The following is a 26,884-nucleotide window of genomic DNA, read 5'->3' on the forward strand; positions in this document are numbered from 1 at the left end:
TCAGTACACTGATTGAGGAGTAGGCAGACCTGCCACTACAGTTACAAAATACTCCTGCAAAGGTACTGACGGAGGGGTGGTGGGGAGATGCTACAAGCTATCAACAACCCTCCCTGTCCTCTGACAATTCATTCTCTTCATATCTCGGTAACATCACAAGGCAATTGCCACCAGCTCTCAAAAAACTATTAACACTTGTACAGTCAGTCTTCTATTCAGTATCATTCACAAGACATTTGCTGCAAGCCTTGGCGTCTCCATGTGGGAAGACTAAGGATTTTCTCTGGTTTGACTAATTCCAAAGTAATCAACCAAAGGGTGACCTAATTCCCTAAGCTTCAATATTCATAAACAAAACTTGCATGTAAGAGGCTAATAGCAGTGGTTGCTACTCTGCTTCCTACCCTTCCTCAACATTTTTAGCTTAACTCCAAAGGTGGCTGTGGTGCTGATGTACTGTGGGTAAAAACAGTATGGGTGTATCAAAATTTGGTCAACTGCTGGACTCAGTCATAATGTTTCCCACACACACACACACACACACACACACCGATACTTTCTTCACCCATAGCACACAGCATCACTCAACCTTCCATCTCTAATATTTTCAATTCTGTCAATAATTAATAAATGTGCATGCATTACACATATTTCACTTAATGTTGCTGTGCAGACATTTATTATTCAAAACTACAAATTGAACAATTTGTTATATATTGATATTTATTTCTAAGAATATTTCATTCTGTACAACAAAAACCTTGCTTGATATCTACCTTCACTGGCCAGACTAGTGAACAAAACCTTTACTTTGCTTTTGTCATGATAACTGGGATTATCTCTGCTGAGCTGGAAAGAAAAACATTACTTTTTTCCCTTGAATCCATATAAAGGAATTACTGCTTTATGTCAAAAGGCCAAATGGTTATTCTTAGAAAATTGAGGAAGTGACTAAAGGTGTACAGTCCACACACTTCCTCTGATCTCAAAGCTTTCAAGCTTCAGATCAACTTGGTTTGTATCCACAAGGCATCGAATTAAGGGAATCCTACAAAATGCTATAAACCTGAAATTCATTCTGTTTGTCTTTCCCTTCACAGCAGATAATGATGCATTGTGATGACTGTCCGTTTGAGTTTTCAATGGACCACATCCTTCACATTGAGCTCATTTGGACATTTTCATTGTCCCTTTAACATCATCCAGCTCACTCTCTCAGCAACGCCACCCAGCTCACTCCAGCATTAATCCTTCCTGGGCTGATTATCACTAAGGGTACAACTAAAAATACATGGTAACTTCTTATTTCAGCTTCCATTAATCTAAGTGTTCTGTGTTGTGTCTACTCTTCTTCTATTCCCAGAAGCTAACTACCTATACATAAACTTTGTCCATCCACGTAACATACACTATACACTTCATGTGGGGACCCTCCACTCAGAACGTGTCTAGAGGTCAGACATCATGATATGTTGTGTGCCATCAACTGCCCTTACTGAACCAACAATTGTCTTCAATCTCTTCTGCAGTGCTGCAGCTCTTGCTATCTACTGCTTTTCCCATGTGGCTACTGCTTTACTACACTTGCCTAACTCATGCCTCAACACTCCTGTGATATTCACTGTATAGGTAATGTCATCTACTGCACATCTATTTTGTCCATCTGACTGATGTTCAAGATGACAACATTCTGAACTCCTTCCCTTTCAATTCATTATAAATGCTTTATTCTTATCTATTCCAGCTATACGAGATATTCAAAGACAAGTATCAAAACGCTTGAGAGATAAAGTGACATGCCAGCTGAAACTCCTATACTGTTTGCTCTTTAGGAAGTTACAATGAGCAATCTTAACCAGCCTAAATACTTGGGGTATTATTAAATTAATTTAATTATCTACCTTATGGTTCTCTATCCACCAAGATGTCTGCTCCTTAGAACTCTCAAAAAAGATAGTCATGGAGGAGGAGTTAAATCTGGCATCACACCTCAATCCTATCGGCAGAATATGAACTGTGTGCGTGCACCCAAGACTGCACCTTGAATTGCCTCTTCCCTTAGTGTGTCATTAAGCTGGAGTATTATCACAATTCTTTGACATGAAGATACTGTGTTTTCAGTACAGATAATGAATTTTGATTTAATGAAATCATGTACCTAGGTTTATGAAAAGTCCAACTTTCTAGATGCACAAAAATTGCACTGAACAAGTATATTTCCCAATGGCAACCCATACACTAAAACAGTTGCCATTCATGCAGCAGCAGCAAAACAAAACTGGACAGACTGATGGGCTGGACATAAAAACCACATGCATAATCTAGACAAAATCATCCAAATATCTAGAGGAACGGTTTCTGATTATCACAGACCAAAGAATGGCTACCAAAGCAATACGCATCCGCCAGCACGAGAGAGCAGGATGCACCACAGCACAGCTTGCATGGCCGTGGTGCGCTGCTCCTCATGCTGGCAATGTTGTACTATCACAATCAAGGCAATGCTCACACCATGTGGTTCATGAGCACCGCAAACCTAAAATACATAGTTATTATAACAATAATTAACAGGAACTGACTAAACAGACAGCTCATTGTTTAACTACCTCTACAATTACTTAAAACTTCATAGCATTGAGTCATTCTTACATTTGCTTCATCACTGTTTTACTGTAACCAGATATTGGAAATCTCATCACAAGTGATCAATATCAAGCCGCTACGAATACCTTTTAAGCTTTCTACGTCATTAAACCCTGTATTTCCAAGATGCATAGTGTTACAGAACAGATCACCTTGCAATGCATCTTGAATTAGATTAATATGTACTGATATGAATTGAGGACTACCTGTACACCACAACCATGACCACACTGTCCGTGAACTGAGTGGGTGGGTCCAACTCAAGAGAATATAAGTATCAGTTTACAAGTATAAGAAAATATATTGCCCAGGGAAATGGGCTACATCTCTACCCAAATGAACTACATACTTATGAAGGAAATGTCTACACAAGTAGCTGCATAACATCCTGCATCCTTACTTGGCTTATGTCATGGTGGGGGAAGACTCAAGTGGTGGCAGACCCTCCATTCCCAAACACCACCACGGTCATGACCTGCTGTCACAGAGACGGACGGTTCTCACACGCTGACTGGCTACGGACATCCTGGGTGACATTCATCACCCAAGCAACTACAGGTACACTTAAGTCCACACAATAGTAGGTAGCATTTGAACATCAATATCCTAAGGGGAGTTTCATGGCAATGAATCTATAGGCACAGTAAAACCTCCCTTTACTGAGCACATTGAAATATTCAATACTTATATGGCATTGCTCTCAGAAAGTGGCTATTTTGTGGCTAATATCTTAGGAGACTAAGCACAAGCCCAGGTACAACCTATACATGTGATTGCTGATAGTTGATGTAACAGTCCTGGCTGCTAAACTTCACCTTGTTACAATTTCAAATAATCATAACTATAAAATGTATACGTATGTGCAAACCAAAACAATGTGTGTGTGTGTAATCCGCTCACAGCCTTGAGGATACTTGCTGGATTCATGACCACCAGCCATTGCCCTCCCAGGAGGGATACCACTCACTTGAGCCAGTCTGTGAGTGAGGCCGAGACCTTCCCCACAACACAAAGCCCATGCTCTTCCTCAGAGAGAACAATAACTGCTATAACAACCTGACCACAGGTTATGATAAGCAAAAATGTTATCACAGAACTAGTGAGCAGTGTGTGTGTGTGTGTGTGTGTGTGTGTGTGTGTGTGTGTGTGTGTGTGTGTGTGTGTGTGTGTGTGTGTGTGTGTGTGTGTGTGTGTATGTATATGTGCATGTGCATGTGTATGTATATGCATGTGTGTGTGTGTGTGTGTGTGTGTGTGTGTGTGTGTGTGTGTGTGTGTGTGTGTGTGTGTGTGTGTGTGTGTGTGTGTGTGTGTGCACGTGTGTGTGTACATGTGCATGTGTGTGTGTGTACATGTGCATGTGCACGTGTGTGTGTGTGCGCATGTGCATGTGCATGTGTATGTGCAAGTGTGTGCATGTGCAAGTGTGTGTGTGTGTGTGTGTGTGTGTGTGTGTGTGTGTGTGTGTGTGTGTGTGTGTGTGTGTGTGTGTGTGTGTGTGTGTGTGTGTGTGTGTGTGTGTGTGTGTGTGTGTGTGCTTGCATGTGTGTGTGTGTACATGCCCTTACACAGGCACAGCACTAGCAGGCAGGTCTTACAAGCTTGATATGTACACAATAGGGCAACACTGTTATATTTTCATTACATTCAAACTGAAGAAATATCACGAAATTTAACACTACACAGAAACACCTGCTGTGGCCGAGACACTTTGCAGTGCTTAAAATTAATATCTACCATAACACATTGTAATCTACGGTGCAGAACACAAATCACCCTTGAGTAAGGATCACATTAGTCAGTATGTAGAACAGCTTCAACCTGTAATGTTGCTTCATCACATCAGTAAACTAACTTTGTTATTCTTTTTACTGGCTGTATTTTTCAAGTTCAGAGAAAATTGTATAATTTTCTTTCCCTGTATCCAAAGTTAAGATGTTATGATTGCAGTGTTTATGAAGTGTTACCCTGCCTCCAATTACTCAATAAACTACACACACACAGTGAAGCTGAACAAATCACTAATCACCGAGCTGCTCCCTACAGTAGTAAAGCAAACAATGCCGAGATAAACATTAGTTATCACATACTGTATCTCAGCCTGAACATTGTCCAGGTCATCTGTGTTTATGAATTGTTCTTCAAACATGAAAGAAATAATGTTTGTGTTAGCAATATTCCTAATAATATTGGAGAGAACATATTCTTTTGTTTGTGCTTAAAATTCTCTTCAAGAATACAGTGACATCTCATGAAGGGCAGCTACCCATCATGTCCAGGCTGTCATCCAATCAATGCAGCAACAAACTCAGGTCCAGGAATGATTCACAAGTTAAGTATGGGACAGTTAGATTCAGCTCAGGTTGAATGCATTTATTCTCTTTTTTATTTATTTATTTATTTATCCTCTTATTTATCTTTATGCAATCAATTAATCATTACTATTATTTTTTTCTTATTGACTTGGAGAAAGAATCACTTGCCTTACTCCTGTAGGGAGAACCTCATTCAATCTCTCATTTGTGAATTAAGCTCAAGACACATTAACAAAGGCAGGGTAACCTGTACATGAGAAGGCTGCACACTGCATTCTAATATGAACTCCTATGTTACAGAGCTGAAGAGATGGAGCATGACCAACACACAAAGTTGGCATAAATGACAGACATACAGGCAGAATTGCACACTGGGCTCAATCTAGCCAGCAGCACAGTTACTCTTGAGACTTAATCTGGACAACTTCTGTGCTCCATATGCATTCCTAAAAGGTGTGTTTTCACATGTGTTTAACAAATATGTTAGCCAACTATGAAATAGTGTGTCCATTAGAGAAGAAAATATTAGAAACCCTGAAGCTGCAGAACAAGTTGTACAAAACCAATGTACCTTAACTTTCTGGTTATGTCTGCATAACAAAATGCACCATATGGAATGAATCACCATTGTATATCAAGGTTCCACAACATTCGTTGAAGAAAATTAAAGAAAAGAAGGAGGAAGCCAGCAGTCCTACCGTTGAAACGTGGCACCATATTGATTCACATGGTTCCTTTCCTACTCAAACAAGCCAACACTTGCCAAATTTGGTGAAAAAAGGCTTAATTCAAAACATACTAGTTGATATGCCTTAGATGTCAGACAAGCAAGAGGAAGGATGGTCAACCCCAAAAATATATTTCTTTAATGTTATTTCTCATGTCTGTCCAATGAAGAGAGGCTTTACTCTAAACAGGTGTGTATTTCAACCACCTATCCTACCCTGGATCTCAATGGGGATCACAAATAACTGGCTCTTCTTAAAACAACCTTGAAAGGTCTACTCTTAATATATATACCTAGTATAACTTTAACATAGCCATCATATACTAGGACAATATCACTTAGTTTTATTCTAATAAATGCATCTACCTTTCCTCTGCTACTATGCATATACATATGATTTCTTTAACACTTTTACTTAAATCCTTTCCTATTAACACTACTAAAGTTCTCTCCTAAAATGTATATCACTATAACATTGCTTGCAAAGTCCTGCCTTCCCTTCCTTGTGTGCATTACTTGGACTTGACCTTCACCATTCTCTGCAGGACTGAGACACGTTTGAAGGCCACCAGTGTCAGTAGTGCATTGACAATGTACGTGCTGACACAGATAACACAAAAGTCCCTGAGCACAAAATAGAGGAGGTAGGCCAAATACATACTCATTAAATTAGACGAAGCAATTAGACCTAGCTGGATTTTTGCCACTTTTAGTGTCTTGGCTTCACCTGAAATAGAAAAGTCACCATGTAATAACTGACCTACATATGTTTCCCTCTAATTTAGTAACTTTCATGCATCTAATTATAACTATTCCATATCGATTAGTGTTGGTTTATTCCTAAATTTCACCTCATCTGTGTCAAGATTTTGCTAACTGGTAGACAATAAGACAGACCTGGCACTGCTAATCACACACTACATGGCATTTTTGCAACAACATTCAATAACACAATTTCAACACTTATTTTACTGCATAATTGGTCCGTTCACTCTTGAATCATTCAACTACACCATCTTAGCATTTTACTGATGAGCTTCATAAACTACCTACAGCTACAACATTACATCTTTATGATGAATTACAGCAATACCAAAACTGTTTGGTCTAGCTGATCTGGGATAATTTCCTAAAACTTAGTAAAGTATCAAACTTCTGCTAATAACCATTACTTCCAACAAACATTTATGGAAACATTCTTACCCAGAATGATTACAATGCAGTAGAAGATTATACCAAATATACTGTTGGGTTGGTTGAGGAAGTGGTCTTCACCAAACAGTTGCCCGATGAGGCCAAACCCTCGGCCATACCTGGATAAGGAAGGCAGGCTTACCATACAATAAAGTGGACTACATCATTCACTCCTATCCACTCCCAAAACAATTCCCATGCTGGCTGCCTCAATGCATGCAGAATGACAATCAATAAAGACAGAGCAATGTGCAAAATAGAGCAATGAACGCAAAACATTGAGGCAGGTAAAGAAATGCAATGGGAGAGGATGGAGGCAAAATATACAAGCAACCCCTTGGTCTAACAGCCATGAAGTATCTACATCAGATCCAGGTTTTGAGTAAGCTTTCAAGACACCAAACAGTAAAATCAAGTACAAACAGTAAAATCAAGTAGTTATAAATCCTTCAAGTAGTCTTACAATTATTCCATAAAAACCCACAACTGCTGAAACTGATTGAGTGTCACCTCATTGTGAAGGGTCAAGGTTTCTCACCTTGATTTATCATCTTGATGAGGGTCTTCTCCTTCACCAGTCAAGTTTCATCTTCCAAACAAAATGTTTACAAAACAACAACAAAACATCTGGAGGTTGGCTAATTGCAAATGCAACAAAACCAAAAAGAAGAAGAAATGACAAGTAGAACTCATATAGGGATAGACCAAGAAAACCTTCAGTACGACGTTTGAAAACATGGACAGTGGTGGATGAAACAACCTCCTTGAAAACATGGACAGTGGTGGATGAAACAACCTCCTTGGGAAGAGAATTCTAAAAAGTGACGACACGAATAAAGAAGCAAGTTCAAACATCCGTTGAGTAGTATGGTCAAAAAATCTTCTCTAGTTCTATCATAATCTAATCCTTCAAACAAACAGCTCAAGTGAGAACACAAACCATTCATGACCTTCCACACCATTATCAGATCAGCACAAAGAAGCCGACCCTTAAAAGAATACAAGTCAAGCCTGAACAGTCTCTCAACAGAAGATAAACCAGCAAAACCACCAACTTTCGTAGTCCAATGTCTCTGAACTGATTCAAGTAAATGCAAATCACCAATATAACCTAAGTTCCAAGACACACAACCAAAATCAATAACAGGATGACTATGAGCGATAAATATATGCAACCTAAAGGCTGGAATTTTTTACATAAAGTTGCCCTAATAATAGTAGTAGTGGCAATGCCATTTGCTTTACAAAATACCTTCCTAATGTGCAGATGAAATTTCAATGAATCATCCACCAGAATACCAAGATCCCTGACTGAAGTCTTATTTGGAATTGGAAGGATACCAATGCAGTAGTCAGTAATTAAATCAAAATCTTGAAAAATGGTTACAGGAACATTTGCTAACTAAAAATGCATGACCCCCATGACCCCATGACCTGTCACTCTGAAGTGTTAGACTATCCTCAATGCAATTTGAAGTACTGTAATTACAGACAGAGCCAGATACAACTTTAAATCATCAGCATAAGCAGTAAATTTACTAGAATCCAGAGACAGTACTATCAATAAATATTAAGAATAATACAGAACTAATAACAGCGCCTTGAGGTACACCACTAGAAACATCCACTGCATGATTGGATTTCAGGAAGCCCCTAATCCACCCCAACAATGAGTTACCAGTACCAATTAGGGACAATTTAGTTAATAAAAGTTTGTGGTTAATATCATCATATAGCTTACAATAGTCAAAATATAGTACGTTAACATCATTTTCAAGGTCCATTTGAACACTAACATAGTAATAGGCAAGTAATAACTGATCAGATACAGACAAACCCCACACAAAAACCAAATTGGAATTCTGATGTCGTTAACATTTCAATATAACTTAAATATTCATAAAGTCTGGAAACAATAAGTCTTTCCAGTGTGTTGGAGCAAATAGAAGTCATGCTGACAGGTCTGTAGTTGCAGGGACTAAAGTGAACACCACCCTTAAAGAGTGACATAACATTTACTGTTTTCCACCGTGATGAAACCTCCATACAAGACACACTCTTTGTAAAGATAGGGAACAAAGGATAAGACAAGACAACAGCATACTTATGGAATAAGATATTGGGAAGTCCATCAGGGACACACCCAGGAGAAAGTGGGAAAAAAGACTCACTGAGTTTGACAAAGAGAATCAAACATATAAAGGAATAACCTGCTTTGGGCACAGGTGGTCACTGCTACCAACCCAGACCAATCTATAAACGACAAGTTAAAATCACCCAATAAAACATCTTTACCAGAACAAAAAGAACTGATCAAAGATATTAACTCAACATTCACCACATGAGTATAACTAAGTGGTCTACAAACAACTAAAACAAATCTCAAGCTGTAGTAGGTGGACTCCCAATGTAGCTGTTTGGATAATGCTTAAAACTTTGACCCACTCTTATATCATTCCTTACATATATACCCACACCATGTTTGGCAATACCAGAGGTTGAATAATTTCTGAAAAACAAATCCAAGCATATTGACAACTGAAGTATCAACTGCTCCAGTAAGCTACGTCCCCACAATACCCACAAAACCAACAGCATTCTTTAAACAAACATAATTAACTTTTATTGACTAATGCCCGTATCACACGGTCACGTATACCCGCAACAGCATGTATGTTCGACGATCAGATCGCAGGAAACATAGCACACGGCGTTGATCTTCCATCCGAGACTTCACCACCACAACAACAAAAAACCCGGGCGGAGCGCCACTGAACACAATGGACGCAGTTGACCACGCTATCTTAGCTGTTGGACTTTATGCAACTGCACTGCAAGAGCAGAACAAACAAAAAAGGAAGGCAAGGATTTGGATGCGAAGGTGGCTAGTCCAGCACTTGTGGTGGTAAACAAATCAAAACAAAATTTGATACTATCTGTAGGTAATTAATAAATATCGTATAAGTGATGGGTATGCAAATCATGAAAAATTACAGCATTATATTGATGATATATGCCAAATAAAGCATTATAAAAAATAATTAAGTATTTTTGTGGAGTATGTTCATTATAGTCTTTCCACGACGGTCTTCCAGTCGGCGTTTTCTGCGATATGGTCATCGATATTCCAGACGCGCGACACACTGTCGCGGGTATACGTGACCGTGTGATATGGGCTTAAACATTCAAATTAGGAAGTAAGAACACACTAAAGATTAAACAGAAATTAAGAGGCACTCTCCAGCTTGCCTCATTTCTTGGCTTCCCTTTCACTGCTCTTTCACTCAGCTGATAGGACGTGGCAATGAAAATATGATAACCCAAACTAACCTAACCTAACTTAGCTAGCATAACTTAACCACACTATTGGGCAGTTGTGTTTTGAGGATGAAGTATCAGTGGTGCGTGTCGCCTCAACCAGTAGGTTACATTAGATTAAAAGTAGGGTTGGGTTAGGTTAGGTTAGTTTTAGTTATCATATATGCATTCCCCACAAGTCAGCCGCGTGAAACAGCTGCGAAGGGGGAGGCAGGAAACGAGGCGAGCTGGAAGAACCAATATATTATGACAAGTGCCTATTAGGACTCCTTGAAATTACTCCCCTGATGGATAAATGTATGTAGCAGCGACTTCCTCACCTGGACGTGAACACCTTGGAGCAGGAGATGGAAGAACTGATATCACACATGGCCTGGTAGCTCTTGTTGCCCTCCTTGGCCACCTCCACGTGCAGGGCGTAGGTGGACAGCATGATGCCCACGCAGGCGATGGCCATCATGCCGTAGCGGATCTTCTGGCAGGTCTTCACAAGTCCTTGTTGGCCCATTGTTGCGGAGTTGTAGGCTCACTGCTGTAGGAGGAGGCTCGTGGTGTGGGTGTGGTGCGGGTGTGGCAGTGGTGGTGTGAGTGTTGTAATAGTGTGGTGGTGTGGTGCCAGCGCCGCCCAGTCCACCAGTCCACCTGTCACTGTGCCGTCAGCCACTCAGCATTGTTTGGATCGCTTCGACACCAGAATGCTCTGCACCTCACCTCACCCCACACTGTCTTACCCCGGACTTAACTAGTTTGCTTGCTTACTTTATGCAATGCTTCCCTTATATATGTGGCCAAGTACGGATTCCTCTCCTCTTCAGTCTCTCATCTCTAAAATCAGGGTTGTGGTGAGAACACTCCCTTTCAATTCAGACTAACTTGATCTACTTGCCTACCTACATTTACATCTTTCATCGCGTAATTTTTTGACAAAACGTGATCTAATATTGTTTGCTTCTCCTCTTCAGTCTCTTTGTCTCTCAAATCTGGCTTATGATAAGAGTTTGTCCTTTCCTTTCCGCTAGCCACGGGTAAAAAGTATAAGATAGCTATCGCTGATCGAATCATCGTCAAATTATCATCAAATAGTAAAACACTTGCTTTGCGGCTCTCTACTGTTGTATTTAGTTTTCTGTATGTCATTTATTGAACATTGAGTATGTGTTCACTCCCTTTTAGTAATCCAGATAAGACATTTTCCTCCAAAGCAAAGTATTCTACCTGCTGTCAATCTACGCATTGTCTGGAACTACTGTTGTTACAGGCGAGTGTGAAATGAACCACTGCTATAAAATTTGTATATTGCTATGCTTTCAATTATGTGATCTAGCTGATTCTCTCTCTCAGTCTCTGTCTCTTGGTTAGACCATGTGACAATTAAGATCCTCCCTCTAACCATCATGCACCAAATCACGCGTTAGCCTTTCAAGGGTTCGACTAACTGGCCTAGCTAACATGTTATTATCACCTTAAATTCCAGGATCAGGCTTAATTCATACTGAGCACACGTTCATTCATTCATTTTAATATACTGTTAATTTTGTCAACTAGGTACAGAACTGATAGTGCGAGAGACAGACGCGAGATTACATGAATAGATAAGAGATTACATCAATAAAGTGCACTGAAAGGAAGATTTCTTTTTCTTATCAGAAGCGGCTGACCTTGCCAACACAGACACAGCTAACACACGGACGAGCAGACCAATTGATGCCTACCTAGAATAACGTCTACATTACAATTAATCCGTTATTACTGTCTGTCTACCTACATACCACGCAGGAATGAAGGGGGCGGCCATTTACGAGTGGAAATGGAAAGGGAAATTATTGATCGCACACCAAGAAATCAATGACAATACTTCTGAGTTCGGAATGCGTGAATTTTCTTACGTTGCCTGAAAACTTAGATACTACAACAAACAGAAGACATTTATTGTTGATCTATTTATTCATCGCATCATAAGGCCTATATCTGATACACGCTGTTATAAGTGTGAAAATGAAGTAGTAAAGCAGCTTCAAAATTTGTAAAATCCATTTGGTGGAGAGCGGGAAAGATTCATCAGCGTGGGTTGAATACCACGCCACCGACCCGGATTTGACTGTGTGATTGTTCTTCCACTGATTAGCATTAAGGCACTGTTAATCACTATATCACCCTCTATGGTTTTCCTTTTTGTAACATGCGAGTTCTCTCCAACCATCTAACTATCTTCGTCGGTTGTGCCATCATTGTACATGCGTGTAGGATTCCTGTCAGGATAGTGGATTCATGGTCGGCATAGTTGATGGGGTTAATGCCAATACCACGTCACACTGGCTTTACATTCCGAGAGATGAACACATTTGGTTTGATTCCTTTCAGTAGACTTGTCTAGTACGGTTGTTTCAAGTCACACTCAGCTCTATAGGTACTGGTTACAATGTAGAAAAAGCAGACTTATGCGCACTGCTTTTTACTGACAGCCATGACAAGTGCTTCCGGCTGTGGATAAACTTGCTCAGTGCTCGAACTCTTTGGTGTGCCTTTATTACCTTTATTAATTAGATGTTGTCCTAAATGGAACTATTGCAATAGTTAAAAGAAACATCATGGATACTTTTTTTCTGAATGATGTCACGGCGTAGTGGTCGTGACCACCGGCAAGACAAATCCTCAGTACCAGTTCAGTTTTCAAAGAGGCGTCCACTGTAGCATGCTGCCTGTCGACATTAGTATTATTACAATAGCATACCTTTACTTCTCATGATGAAATTTTTTAAAAGCCGTTACTTTTCAATGTTGAAATTTCCTGACTTCTCAAAATACTTCAAAAGAGAAATTAATGTATAAGATAAATAAATAAATTAGAAATAAACAGGAAAACTAAGTAAAGGCTGTAACTGAAGACGTATGCATCACCTGGCTCGTATGCTGTGGTAGTACACGACAATACTATATAGTTTGGTAGACCACAGCCCATGGTGGTACTGTACTGTACATTCCGCTAAGTTTTATCAGATGCATACTGAAACTCCTTAGTTATGTCACACATCCTGTTGTTACCGAGGGAAATAAGTCCCTTTCTCCGACCTTGACAAGTACCGCATACTCCCTACACACAGCAGGTTCAGTAATGCAGGGCTTTCCAGTAACAGCGAAAGTGACCTTGACCAAGAAGAGAAATGAGCAGACCAGCAGCCCGAACCTCTAATTCACCATTTCGCTTTTATTTGAAGCATATATTCACACACTGATCTCATCCAAGCCGGGAAAGGAAACTTCAAGCAGAGGAATGCGGTGGAATGATGCATAGTACCATCTTCACGAACACTGCGTATTATTTTTGCATTAATAGCTAAATTCACCACACCACTGAAAGTAACACGGTAGAGTCGACCCTACACAACTTTCCACTCTTATAGCGACTAGCGAGCCATTACTTCTCAAACACGGCCATGGAGAGGAAGTCACACATGGTTTTGTATTGGCTGAATAACTGCCGGAAGCGTGGGTTACCTTGCTCCAGATTCTTGCCGACGTTGCTGATGCCCCTCCTGATCCGCGACGTCCTCTCTGTCTCACCCGCCTCGTCTGCAGCCCTCCTTCTTCGCCGCCTGAGCAGCACACACGCCTCGCCGCCATTTGTCTGCCTCTTGACGATGTGGTGAACTTTAGGCTGCTCGAGGAGGGTTTCGAGTCCGCCTAGTCTGTTGACGAGTCGTCGCGTCTGCTCCAGTGATGCGATGTAAGTCTTTTCCTCGTCACTTATTTGGCCGGAGTGCATTATCGTGTCGTAAATCTCTTCGTATGGAACTGTATCGTGTCTTGATATCATGAAAGTTAAGTTTTGGTCATATTGGGTGTTAGCTTTGGGAGAAGCGTTCAAGTTTGTGTTCACTGTCTCGGTAACGCTGACGCCAGGCGCGATATTTTCAAACCATCCCCTTGTCAGTTTCTCCGCATGCATCGCTGTTTGTCCCTGTTCATCTTCCTTAGGGATTGGGCCCTCAGATTTCCTTAAAACATCATGTAATTTTTTCTTGCCAATATACTCCGCGTGTATTTCCCTCTCTCGTCTACTGGTTGGCGTATCATGAGCGAAGGATGGATCTTGCTGAATGTTAGAGCCAATCACGGGAGAAGATTTCATCCATGAGGCATAACTTGCATCACGCTTTGCAACCTCTCCCTCATCAGCTGTTCCGCTACTCCTGGGAACTATCTCTTCTGGGACATTCTCACTCTTATCAGCTCGGGGACTCTGGTCTGCTTTATTAGTATGGACGTATCTTTTTAATTCCTCTGCCTCACTCTTCACAGGCTCTTCATTCCTAACATTTTCTGTCTCTCTGAAGGCGCCGTCGCTCTCTGGTTCAATTGGTGAGGCAAGGAAAGAAAGGAGATTGGTATCGTTGTCGTCCACATACAAATAGACATCTTTATCATCGTCATCATCATCGTTGTCTTCATCATTAACGTCATCATTCCCATCATCTTCATCATCACTGTCATCATCAAGAAATTTCGGTTTCAGCAGATATTCATCGTCCTCGTCCTCCACCTCTACCTCACTGCCCTCTTCTTCTTCGTCCTCATCCCTCCCAAGGTATGCCCTAAGACGTGCCCTTGAACCGTCACAGTCCTCGTCGTCATGAGCACACTCGTCGCTGTCGTCTGTGTCCTCGTCTTCAGAATCTTGCAGGCATGAGTGAACACCGCCACCACCATCACTGCAGTTCTGACCTTGGCTCTTGAGAACGTAATAGCTATCCCAGTCAGTCAACTCCTTAGCACTCTCCTCCCCGCCGTTGTCGAGATGAATGAAGTCAATCAAGTCATCGCGTCCATGGTCAAACCCGTTATCTCCATAGCCAGCTTGGTCGTAATAAGAGTATTCCTTATAGTGGCCGTCAGATTTGTAGCCAGTGCGAGAGTCGTGTTTATTCTCATGGCCCACGTCACTGGTGCTATCGCTGGAGTGACTGCGTACCACACCCTGGTCATCACGTGTAGATATAAACGAGATGCTGCCAGTTGTCTTCCCAGCATGTCCATCAGTCCTGTCAGTCCCTTCAGCTAAGTTCATTGCTGGTTCCCCTTTTGTTTCAGAACCGAAAGAAGAAATCGGGTCATTCCGCTGGTCCCCGGGCAGAGACACTGAAGATATGATAAGTGGGCGTTGCTCTGGGTCCCCTTCATCTCCGGGTAGCCTCGCGCTCGCAGCCCAGGTGACCAAGCATATGACTATCCTGGGAAGTGGCGTGTGAAGTCATGTTTTAGGACTCAAAAACAGGTGAAACAAAGAGAAGTTGCAAGAAGCTACTATGTATATACAGTATGTTTACATGTGACAGTCCTCATAAAAAACATTCTTACCTATTTGCTATGTTCACTTGTCATTTGTCATCCTTATCATACATTGAACTTATGTTTTGTTTTAAACCTCGCTATTGACTCGACACTATCATGGCGCTTTATTAAGTCTTTTTTAGTTATTATCACTATTTCTTCCCATTTCTCTTTAAAGCTAACTTTGTCAAGCTTGAGTGTGTTAATGATATTCATATCCTTATCAATAAGCCGTAAAATTTTATTCACATCACCTTTGTCACTTAATACCTCTATTAGATTCTCTCTTAATCTCCGCCTCACTTGAGCATACAAATTCAAAAGCTTCATTCTCATCTCGTAAGGAATTTTGCTCATCCTTTGTATCCTTTAGTTGTTCTCAATCGTTTGCATTAACCTCAAAAGACCTACACTCCTCCCACAATGCGAGCCACACGACAACGATACTGCAGTGCTTGTTTTCTTGTCAATCAAAACCTTTTTATATAAGGATCATAAGTGTACGGTATAGTTCAGGTTTCATCTGACCAATGCCAAATACAACTTTATTTTACACCAGGACTTCAAGTTTCAACGCTCCTGAAAGTAATTTCTTAAGCACGATCAGCTCTATTGCTGGCTTCTCTATGTTGTTTTCTATTGCAGAAAATTTCAGGTAACTGTAGTTTCTTTAATTTTTTCCAACGTAGGTTTTTAACAGAACTTCACTTTTTGTTATGTATCTATTGCGTAAATTTCTTTTATTAACACCAAGTACGTTGCATTTGGTGATAAAAATTTGTATTATTAATCTTTCAGTCCACTTATTCATCAGCGTCTGTCTGCAGGGTGCTCAAATCAGAATCCAATTTGACTAACCTACTTATCTTCCTGTCCGCATATCAATCAATATCCCCATCATTAATTATCTAAATCATCTGTGCATATGGAAGACAAATTATTGTAAAACTTATCCCTTTTGGTGTTCCACTAAATACCTTTTCTCACTCGGATTTCTAGCCGTTAATAATAATAAATCTGTTGTTTATGACACATACATGGTTTGATCCAGGCTAAATGTTCCTCATGTGTCCTAACGTTGCTTACGAACGTTAGTGAAGCAACTCAACAAAAGAAATTAGTGCATGTAACAGTTAACAGTCTTAAGAGTGTGTTTACCAGTTACCACTATAAAAGAGACAGTAGAAAAACTAGAATAAAATGATACACGTACTACTATTTGCAGGACACAACTTGCAGGACCGATAACTCACCATGGGGCAGCTCGGGCCATCTCGTCGCTGCGCCACCGCCACCGCCTCACTCTGACTGCCAGTTACAGATTGCACGTGTCAGTCTCATTTCACCCAACAAAACCTGCACTAGCTCCCTTTGACCCTTCCCCGGTTTCCTCCGTGTCACATTCACATAACAATAATAACAATAACCAGAACAATGGTCCGCGCAACCGAGATTAATACGTGTCCGGCAGAATCAGGGCACGCAGGCGGATATGGAAGCCCATTGTTACACTCAGCCTCATGTAATTATAGAGATAAGGGACAAATGAAGCAGGTAGTTGCATAGTTCATTATTACCTCATATATCCAGTCATTCAGCGTTTCTCCTTCTATGCAGATGGGTGACTACATTGCCAAGGTCATCAGTCACCTCTTCTGGGTGTTGTCTTGAATGCTTGTTTCTACGTTACCTGCGTAAGACGGTGAGATGACGGCTGCGATGGCTCCCTGGCAGACCATGCTGTTCCAGATTCGAACTTTTTTTTTCGAACTTAAGAAATGCGTCGAACCTCAAGGCTGAGTGATTATGTTTATCCCCACCACAGCACTATTGTAGGCTGTGTGTGTGTGTGTGTGTGTGTGTGTGTGTGTGTGTCATGAATCGTAACTTAAACTGAAGGAAAACAATTCAAACAATATTTAAGTCCCTAGTAATTTTTATAAAACTATGATTAATTGTATAAAAGTAAAGCATATATTATCCAATTTAGACAGGACAACAAAAAAGTTTAGAATAAGCCTCATGATTCGCTACACAATCAGACCAGGTACACATACAGGGGAGTTGGGGCCAGCACGCCTCCGCGCGCCGCTGCTCCTGGCGGCTGCCGCAGCAGGCCTCGGGCGTCAGGGCCTGGCGGATTTGGTCAAGGGGACGCTGGGAAGGCAGGGTGCGCCACACCTCTTGTTCCTTCCGCCAAGAGGTGGCACCCTCCTCTCCCGAGGAAGGTGTTCGTGCGGCCCTCCCATCAGCCTGATGAGGCGGGGTCGCCCCAGGCACGTTCCAGTTCCTCTCCCTAAACCATCACTTCTTACAAGACTTTATTTATTAGTGCAATTTGGTTTCCTTGTTACGTTCCAGCTACGTTTATAATAAATACAGATTACCATACACAGTGAGGACAAGTCGCGTGCGCGGCAAAGACTACGTAGTTACCGGCGCCAGCTAGTACGAGTACAACTAATGGCTACGCTGGAAGCTGTGGTCTTAATATTAATTTTTCTCAGATAAGGTTTATTATGACAGACACTTTTACACTTTTGAGACATCGAACATCATCACCAGGCCTTTCTGACCCCATGCCCGCCGGCGGGGCGCTGCCTCCGTCCTGCTAAACAGTGAGTGGGTAGTGTAAAATGCTTCGAGGAAACAGAATCAAGGAACATAAGTTATGGTACCATGACACAAGATTTTTCGTCCATAAATTGGCAGAAAAATGTCCAGGTGAGGTGTGAGCGTGGCGGAGCACGGCGATCAGTGCACACCCACACTGGGCCTGATGCTGAACGCTCCATTTTGTTGCTGGAGGTCATTAATTTAGATTGCAAACCTATTCACAATTTTCGTGACCTTATGCTTGCTCAGAATGCACCAAATTTTGACGGCCACGTGACAGCTGACATGGATTTAACAAACAGCACGGAAATCCGCAAACTTTCCGAGGCTTGAGGTCCCATGAGCCGAAGGGATGAGGTCCGCGAGGCGGTGCCGGGAGCGCTTTAGAACAAGTACTGGCACACGAAGAAGTCCCTCTCCTTGCAGTCGTAGTTGTAGGCGCGGTAGGAGCTCTGGCCAAACAGTCCCATGCACTTGCCGGAGCCGGAGGGAACTTCCTCGTTCCAGGTGCTCTTGCTCATGTCGATGGGCACGCCAGCCTGCGGGATACCAGAGACGAATTAGCAACACACACACACACACACACACACACACACACACACACACACACACACACACACACACACACACACACAAAGGGAAAAAGAAACACAAAAAAACATTTCCCTAACTGATAATAGTTTCATATCAGCTATCAGTACACAAGAGTTCCTTTCTATGAGCTTTGCCATTCTGGCAGCACCAGCAGTTGGTGGTGCGGAATGCGGCCACAGTTATCGTTACATATCATATTAATACATCATCATCTATTTGGTCCACTGTGTGAAGTCATCGATGTACAATAAAAGCAGACAATGCCTCCTTTAGAAAATATGCTGCGGTGGCATCCAAGACGGTTCATTAGTTGTATGACACAGATCATCACAAGGTCCAATTCAAGTGTGTTTAGCATACCTCGCCCTGCCTACCAAGCCACCAAGCCTTTCCGGCCCGCCACACCCCGTCCTGCCCCGCCACTCACGAGAAAGGGAAGATGGTGCCGCTGTGTTTTGGTCTAAGGAAGAAACGTGTCTGCTCATTTGCATAATGTAAATAATGGTGGTGAGTGACGCCTTACGTCACCATTCTAGTTAACCGAAGCATTATGGGAACGTCACGAACGACAACGGACGTCGCCGCCAACCAGCTGCGGGCGGCGGCACGACGGCGTCTTTCGAGTAGACGCGCCTGCCTCTTGAGTACAGAACCTCGACTCAGGAACCCAAGTGATAGCCCGCAGCCCTTGTGGCCTCCCTGCACTCCGGCCCCACTCTCGCACCAGCTCAGCCTAGCAAGCCAGTAAGTGATGTCACTAGAACTCTTATAATCATGTATTCTCGTGAATCAGATAAGTTATTTGTTTCCCAGAAAAAAATGTTTGTTGTACAGGTATAAGAACTGCAAAAAATGCATAAAATACATCTGTATATAATTGTATTCTATAAATGAATAAGTCGAGGCGAGCGAGCCGTTAGAGACTTGACAGGATCGGGAAGACTGAGGCCACGGCGGTTAATGTTACAGCCTCCGCCAGGTGACTCAGGAGACGCGCGAGTAGCGGTGACCTCCCTCACACCCACCTGTTGCTTCCCGCGGCAAGATCAAACGTGCTTCCTCAACCCAATAATTGGCAGTGGCGCAAGAATCATGAACTCATCAATGCCATAACAATGTACACACCCTTCGCTTCCCTGACCTCCCAAACTGTAGCCCTCTCATCTGCATCGTCTATGCGCATCGCGGCTCTAAATTTATGCCACTGTCTGTGTGTGAGTATGAATATGATTTCCATACTATTATTCATCTCTCTCTCTCTCTCTCTCTCTCTCTCTCTCTCTCTCTCTCTCTCTCTCTCTCTCTGCTATTCAACACCACTACCACCCTCCTCCTACCGCCAATCCCATCACCACTAGTGTCACCATCCTCACAAGAAAGGGTGCGACGCATTATTGTAGTACACACTAGTGACAGGGTACACACACACACACACACACACACACACACACACACACACACACACACACACAGCTGCATGCCTTAAGATTCTCACGCCTCCAAGTAACGAGTAAGAAAACAAAGGACGAATTGGTGTAAAGCTTAAGATCTACAGTACAGCGCTGCCCCGCCCCACCACTCACGCCCCGCCCCGCCCCGCCTATCCCGGACGCTGATGCACAATCCCGCCACACTCACCTGAGGGCCTGAAGTCCACACCCACGTTCCCTCGTCCTGCTTGGTGCCTCCCACCCACACGTACTCGGGGGGATCTGTAATGATGATAGCTGTTGTAGTTATAGTAGTAGTAGTAGTAGTAGTAGTAATAGTAGTAGTAGTAGTAGTAGTAGTAGTAGTAGTAGTAGTAGTAGTAGTAGTAGTAGTAGTGGTGGTGGTGGTGGTGGTGGTGGTGGTGGTGGTGGTGGTTATAGTAGTAGTAGTAGTAGTAGTAGTAGTAGTAGTAGTAGTAGTAGTAGTAGTAGTAGTAGTAGTAGTAGGTGAATTATTTTAAGCTAGTAGAAATATTAAAACAACAACAACAATAACAAACACAAAGGAGAGAAAAAAATAAAATATACCAAAAAAGTAGAAAAACAGAAAAACACAAATCCAAACCATTCAAACACACGTAAAAACAACAATCACACAAGAACAAAACACTAGCCAAAACAAACTCACACACACACACACACACACTCACCCTGGACACTGCCGAGGAATTCTCTCAGCACGGTAAGGTTACGTGGAGAGGCGAGGTCCCCACCCAGCCTACCACACTCCCTCCTAGCGTCCTCCCAGCCCAACATCTCGTCGGTGGACACGTAGAAGCATTCGTTGGCGATGCGGGTGAACGGAGACGGGCAGGTGGAGTATGCGGCGGCTGATCCCCAAACAGCTAGACGAGGGAAAGATAAACGTGAGTGTTGTGCTTTTGTATTTATTGTTTTTATTACATCCTACGCATGCGGGAAGGTAAAGTTTACTGTGTTTGTGTTTAATTTCTCGCTGTGTTTAGTGGTGCGGTTTGTCATATTTTTTTCTTTCAGGTTGTGGGTTAATTATAGTGTTTTCATTGTGTTCATTCCGTTGTGTCTGTTTTGAGTGCTTTGTCATGTTTTCGTTATGGTTGTCAGCGTTTTATTTTTTTCTCTCTTTCACACACACACACACACACACACACACACACACACACACACACACACACACACACACACACACACACACACACACACACACACACACACACACACACACACACACACACACACAACTTCCTCTAATATGCATTCTCTTATAATTCTCTTTCCTGCGTCTATTTTCGGCTTTGGAGGTTAAATATATCGCGAACAGCGTTGAAAAACAAGGAAAGAATAAGCAAGACGAGGTCAGAGGAGCTGCAATTAACTTCTTCAGTATTGGGACACATTCCAACCTTGAGTTTGGAGCATAATTAGACGATTTTATTTACATTAAGAAGGGTCTATGGAGGTCAGAAGATTAATGGCCAAAGTCTTCACTATCTAAATTCCCACACAAGTTTATGAAGCTGTATAAAATCACCAAATACTAACTAGAATGAATATGAAAACGCACTGTGGTACTAAAGGGATTAAAGGAAGAAAATCGTATTAGAAAATTAAGTGATTAGTAGATTAATTAAATTTAGTATAAATGCACCACGAATGCGCAGAATCCGGTAGTCCAATGAGCAAGAATATCCAATTTTTCTATAGATCATCATTCCATTAGATTTGTCTTTATATTTCTTGTATGTTCGTTCGCTTAAACTGACAACATAGCCACACATGCAGGTATAATTCAGCGGTTTTTATTTTTTCTGTGTGTACTAGCCAGGACAGCAAAAATTAAGTAAAGTTAAAACACCCCCTTCTTGAATCTCTAGGCTTTAAAAAGAGGTAAAAAGCGATGATGAAAAATACAGAATAGATATCTTGAAACCTAACTCACGAAAAAATTCAACCCATAGGAAGGAGGAAATGCAAAAAAAAGGCAGGGAGTTCCAGACCTCGCCATGAAAAAGAAAATTGATAATCGAAAATATATTAAACTAGTTAACTCTTGAATAGGCGAGAGTGAAAGGGGGAATTCTGTACAGTGACGCCGCGAGAGAAGAGATATGCAGTTAGTAAAAAAAGACGTAGGGAGTTCCAGACCTTACCATGAAAAAGAAAACTGATGATCGAGAATACTAGTTAACTCTTGAATAGGCGAGAGTGAAAGGGGGAATTCTGTACAGAAGAGATATGCAGTTAGTACGATCAAAAGAGCCGTTAGCATAAAAATAACGGTAGAAGATAGCAAGAGATGCAACATTGTAAGGATGAGAAAGACGCTGAAGTCAGTCATTTAAAGAAGCTCCTCCTGCTCCTCCTCCTCCTCCTCCTCCTCCTCCTCCTCTTCCTCCTCTTCCTCCAATAATTTTTCAACATCTCCCTTACTGCGCATGCGTGGTGGCTCACACAAGACGGTTTGGTGCACTAAGCTCTTAAAACTTAAAATTCGTCCCCGTATCATATTCCCGGCACAAATTAGTGTACCAAATTGGAAGAGAAAATGTCAAATTATTTTCTTGCTACATTTGGGAATATGAGATAAGGCTGAAATTTGAGAGGTACGAGTGTTTACCGCTTGGTTGATCCCACCACAGGACTACCACGCGTGTGCAGAAAGAAATGGAAATTGTGTAGGAGTGTGTCAAGGGCAAGATTGAGGGAATGGCGACTAAACAACAGGTACCGGGAATTAGAAGTGAATAAAAAGGGAGCGTATAGGGCAATGTTAACCCCTACAGTACCATGACGCGTTTTCATATACATTCTGGTTACTACTTGGTGATTCTATATAGCTTCAGAAACATATGTTGGGATTAGAATAGTAAAGACTGTAGCCATTAATCTTTTAACCTCCATAAACCTTTCCTAATGTCAATAAAAGGGTCTAATCGTACACAAATTTCAAGGTAAAAATGTGTCCCTGTATTGAAGGGGTTAAGGGAATCGCAATCAGAAGTGGTGCTGGAAGAGACGCTAATAAAGGAAGCGTCTTGAAAAATCATCAGTGTTGGGTAATGAGAAAGGCACAGCACGCAGACAGCTTATTGCAACACGCGCAACTCTGATGTAGCTAATCATACCATAAAGAATCTAGACGTTTTCCTCATGTTCTAAATTAAACCACGTTAAGACAATGCGACTATTTCCTCACTAAAAATCATGGAAATACCTTTGAAAGCATAAATAATTTCCTCTATAATCCATTACAAGTACTCGAGATAGGAACCCCGTAAATTTTGCTCCATAACATTGACCACAGCATTCACTTTTATTACTCCTCTCTTCTCTCTTCGCCACAGCAATTCCGTCCAGCCTTACCATCGTGTTCCTGGTCGGCCTGGTTCTGCATCTCAGGGCGAGTCTGCTCCAGCATCTCCAGCCGCGTGCTAAAGGTCTTCAGGCGACCCAGCTCCTCCATCACCGTAGACAGCTGGGACATGCACACGCCCATGTTCTCCTGCAACAAAGGCAAAGCATGTACTGGTGGCTACGTCATTTGCCTCATGAGAGACCCTAATCTATGTAAAAGTGTGGTTTATATTTAGAATGACTATTTTTTCAGTTATTCTTATGCATCTAAAAGGTTTCCTACTGTCGTCTACTTTTGCTTCTGTTTATGATTCCTATTTTTTTTTTTTTTTTTTCTGCTCTCGCTTATATTTTCTATGTTTCTCAGTTTTCGCTCTTGATTTCTTTGTTTCTCAGTATTCACTTTATTTTTTTTACAATGCTTTCTAACTTTGCATATATTTTACATTATCCACACACTTTTTCTGGTATGGCTTGCGTGTAGCATGAAACAAACCACTGAAACTAGACACTGACTTCCCCTATGAATTAACCCTCGTATTTTTCCTTTAAATCTTTCCTGGTGGTACTCCAAACCCCTTCAGTGAGTTGCGGTTAAGAGAGCAACTACGTGAGCCTCTGTCCCTGTAATTGTACCTTAGCTTAAGCGTCTTGAGTGTGGCATAGCATCGCTGCGCCACATTCACCTCGGGGACGCACAAAGAAGGCCTGAGGTTGGCGTTCGGGTCACGTGACTGTGTGTTTTGCAACGAGTCAATCAGGCGAGAGTTGGGGCGAGGTTACAGAGACGACTGACTGACTGACTCCCTGTGGCTCGAAATAGAGAGTGACGCAATGCATGCCTACAGGGACCTAATGAATGTCCGGTTTAACATGATCACCAGTTGTCTGTATTCTTCCACTATACTCTCCTTTCTTTTTCTTTCGATTACTCCTGTTTGAAATCGCATGCTCAGATTCTCCGTGTTACTTTTCCCATTGTTTTCGGCGTATTTTGTCACACCATCGCTCACATGCCTTCTTTCGATATTTTCACGTGAAACGCAATTTGCATAAACATAAAGGATAATCAGAGCGAATGAATCGCTATCAAAGTACTCGTAAGCTTCTTGAAACAGCAATACTTACCGCACATTAGAGCAAATCTTAGCAATGCAAACAAGGAGACTTATCAAACCTTCGCAGCACATTATTTTTCTTCATGTCTATACACAACACACAAACGCGGCATTGCATGAAAAAGGAGGAAAAGACTACCGTATCTTGAACCTAAATAAAACTATCATCAGCTGACCAAATTATCAGATCTGTCTTACAATCAACGTTTTGCCCTTCCCGGGAGTCTAGAGGACAATACTGCCTGTTTCTGTGCTTTTCAGAAGCATGAGGATAAGCTAGAAGAGGATCGCCTTACGTCTCCAACAAGCGAGATAACCACTGAATTGAAACATGGCAAGGGAACTGTCTTAAGCATGCAGGGACGGGGAGGAGGAAGAGGAGGAGGTGGAGGCAGGGCAGTCAAAGAATGCGAAAAAAAAAGTAGAAGCAATTGCAGATAACAAAAATCTCTGACAAATCTTCCATGAAAAGCAAAAGAGAGAGAAAGAGAGACCCACTCAATTGAGACATAGAAGGAGGGAACGAGCCATGTAGATGAAGTGACTGAAGAGAAGCAGTTGTAAAATGAAGAATAAACAGCTCAACAATCACAACTTCATTGTATCCATGTACTACACTGACACACACAGAAGAGGAGCTTGATGTGCTGGGATGAATGAGGAGCGGCCGGACCAAGATTCAGTGGCAAAGAAAGCAAGGAAAAACAAATCTAACTTCAAAGAGTAACCTAAGATTGGTTCAATAATCGGTCACGTGCGAGGCGAGGCGCGGCGCAGCGTAGCGAGGCGGTCAGGGAGGGGAGGCATGCGGCAGCGGTAGTGACACCCTCAGGACAGAGACTTCCACTCATGTGCCACTATGCATGACGTAAAGGAGCCACTTGATTCCCATTACTCTTACCGTGACTAATACAAACAAACTCCCAAGCATTTTCTCTGGACTCTGCTATGCGCGTGTTTGGACTGCTTGATTTATTGGCGAGCGGTGGCCAGCGGTGCGCGAGGGGAAGCTGTTACGTACTTTCCTCAGCAGCAGCAGCAGCAGCATCATCATCGTCATCATCTTTTTACTGGCCAGTTCTTATTTTCCTTACTCGGTTAGACGGCTATTTTTTCTTTTTTTTTCTTTCACGTACGGCATTATTATTCATGATTATTTGATTGATTGATTGATTGGTTTAACGCTACAGCATTTTTATCTTTATCTGTCTTAGAATTTATAGTCATTATTGTTAATCGTTATGGTAATTCACGCCCCTTTTTTATAACTTGACTCTTGAGGAACGCAGCAAACTCTTAACTTCGTCCAAAACAGAAAATAAAAAGTAAAAAAGTAAAAAAAAAGTTAAGAAAGATTAGCAAAATATTTCCTCCCTCGGACACATTCCTCTGACGGACTGGATTCCGGGATGGCCTTGCTGCAAACGGTAATACAAACTTTTTTATTAATACTTCTGCATTGACTCATTACTTATCACTGGATATAAACAGTAAGGCGTCAGTCACATAATACGCAATGGTTTATGAGAATTATCATTAACATTACCACTCCCCTCCTTCAAAGTTAATGAAATTGTTTGGTGCAAAGTTAAGGCCATAAACATGAATGACACCACTGACGACAAAAATAGTGAATGATGGAACACCTCAACCCTCTTAGTGTATATGATTCTTATTTCCCTTGAGTCAAGTCGTCTAAGATTTCACCAATGACGCAGCAAAGTGCCTCCCTATCACCGCCAATCAAAGAGACTGACAGAATTTTGACAAGGAGAAGAGCACAATTGACACAGCTGATGATGGCCTCTCGTCCTTCTGTTTATAAGATGTATAGCGTTACAGAAACACTATTTTCATGAATGATTGCATGTCGTCTCTAGTTGTCGCCTTACGATGTTCTGTGAGGCAGGCTTGTGGCGACAGATTAATGCGAAGGATGTGCAGTAATAAGGAAACTGAGATGATTAGTAGAAAATAAGGAAACCAGAATAATTAGAGTAGTTAATTATGGTAGTGAAGCTGTGCGAGAGGATGTAGTTGTAGAGAGATTAACTGTAGAAAGGTACCAATGGTAGTGCTTACGTGGTTAATTTGACCGCATTAAAGCGACAATAGTGACGACGATTACAATGAAGGATATAAGATTACAACAATCTAATCTTCGTCTTCATAAAATTTAGTCACCTTTGCTCATCGTTCAAGTAAACC

At 41.8% G+C, this 26,884-nt stretch overlaps 3 protein-coding genes and 1 long non-coding RNA gene across 8 annotated transcripts in view; 1 reads left to right on the forward strand and 3 right to left on the reverse strand.

Moving 5' to 3' along the window:
• Window positions 1-5,340: 5,340 nt before the first annotated feature.
• On the reverse strand, window positions 5,341-9,359 carry LOC123518769 (vitamin K epoxide reductase complex subunit 1-like protein 1). The gene is made up of 4 exons (XM_045279771.1): window positions 9,355-9,359; window positions 6,889-6,998; window positions 6,202-6,412; window positions 5,341-5,404 (listed from the first exon to the last, which is right to left on the reverse strand). The coding sequence occupies exons 1-4, from the start codon at window positions 9,357-9,359 to the stop codon at window positions 5,341-5,343; spliced, it is 390 nt and encodes a 129-aa protein (XP_045135706.1).
• LOC123519025 (dentin sialophosphoprotein-like) lies at window positions 6,889-17,149 on the reverse strand. 3 transcript variants are annotated; one of them, XM_045280152.1, is made up of 4 exons: window positions 16,779-17,149; window positions 13,693-15,425; window positions 10,518-10,729; window positions 6,889-6,998 (listed from the first exon to the last, which is right to left on the reverse strand). In XM_045280152.1, the coding sequence occupies exons 1-3, from the start codon at window positions 16,796-16,798 to the stop codon at window positions 10,560-10,562; spliced, it is 1,923 nt and encodes a 640-aa protein (XP_045136087.1). In that variant the 5' UTR covers window positions 16,799-17,149; the 3' UTR covers window positions 6,889-6,998; window positions 10,518-10,559. The 3 variants fall into 3 exon arrangements, with proteins under 3 accessions (XP_045136087.1, XP_045136089.1, XP_045136088.1); XM_045280154.1 differs by lacking the exon at window positions 6,889-6,998 and having other exon boundaries at window positions 10,704-11,022; XM_045280153.1 differs by lacking the exons at window positions 6,889-6,998; window positions 10,518-10,729 and adding an exon at window positions 11,847-12,896.
• Window positions 15,416-18,230, forward strand: LOC123519027. Its single transcript, XR_006678960.1, has 2 exons — window positions 15,416-15,469; window positions 17,143-18,230. It is a non-coding gene; the product is annotated as an uncharacterized LOC123519027 (long non-coding RNA).
• LOC123519026 overlaps window positions 17,444-26,884 on the reverse strand; it is a 78,540-nt gene continuing 69,099 nt past the window's right edge. For all 3 annotated transcript variants that reach the window (XM_045280157.1, XM_045280156.1, XM_045280155.1), the window contains 4 exons: window positions 23,568-23,706; window positions 20,876-21,070; window positions 20,374-20,447; window positions 17,444-18,680 (listed from right to left, as the gene is read on the reverse strand). In XM_045280157.1, coding sequence (XP_045136092.1) covers window positions 18,525-18,680; window positions 20,374-20,447; window positions 20,876-21,070; window positions 23,568-23,706 — 564 coding nt within the window. In that variant the 3' untranslated portion in view covers window positions 17,444-18,524. The remainder of the gene's footprint in view (window positions 18,681-20,373; window positions 20,448-20,875; window positions 21,071-23,567; window positions 23,707-26,884) is intronic.

This window comes from Portunus trituberculatus, chromosome 44 (assembly GCF_017591435.1).
Source record: "Portunus trituberculatus isolate SZX2019 chromosome 44, ASM1759143v1, whole genome shotgun sequence".
Taxonomy (NCBI): Eukaryota; Metazoa; Arthropoda; class Malacostraca; order Decapoda; family Portunidae; genus Portunus; species Portunus trituberculatus.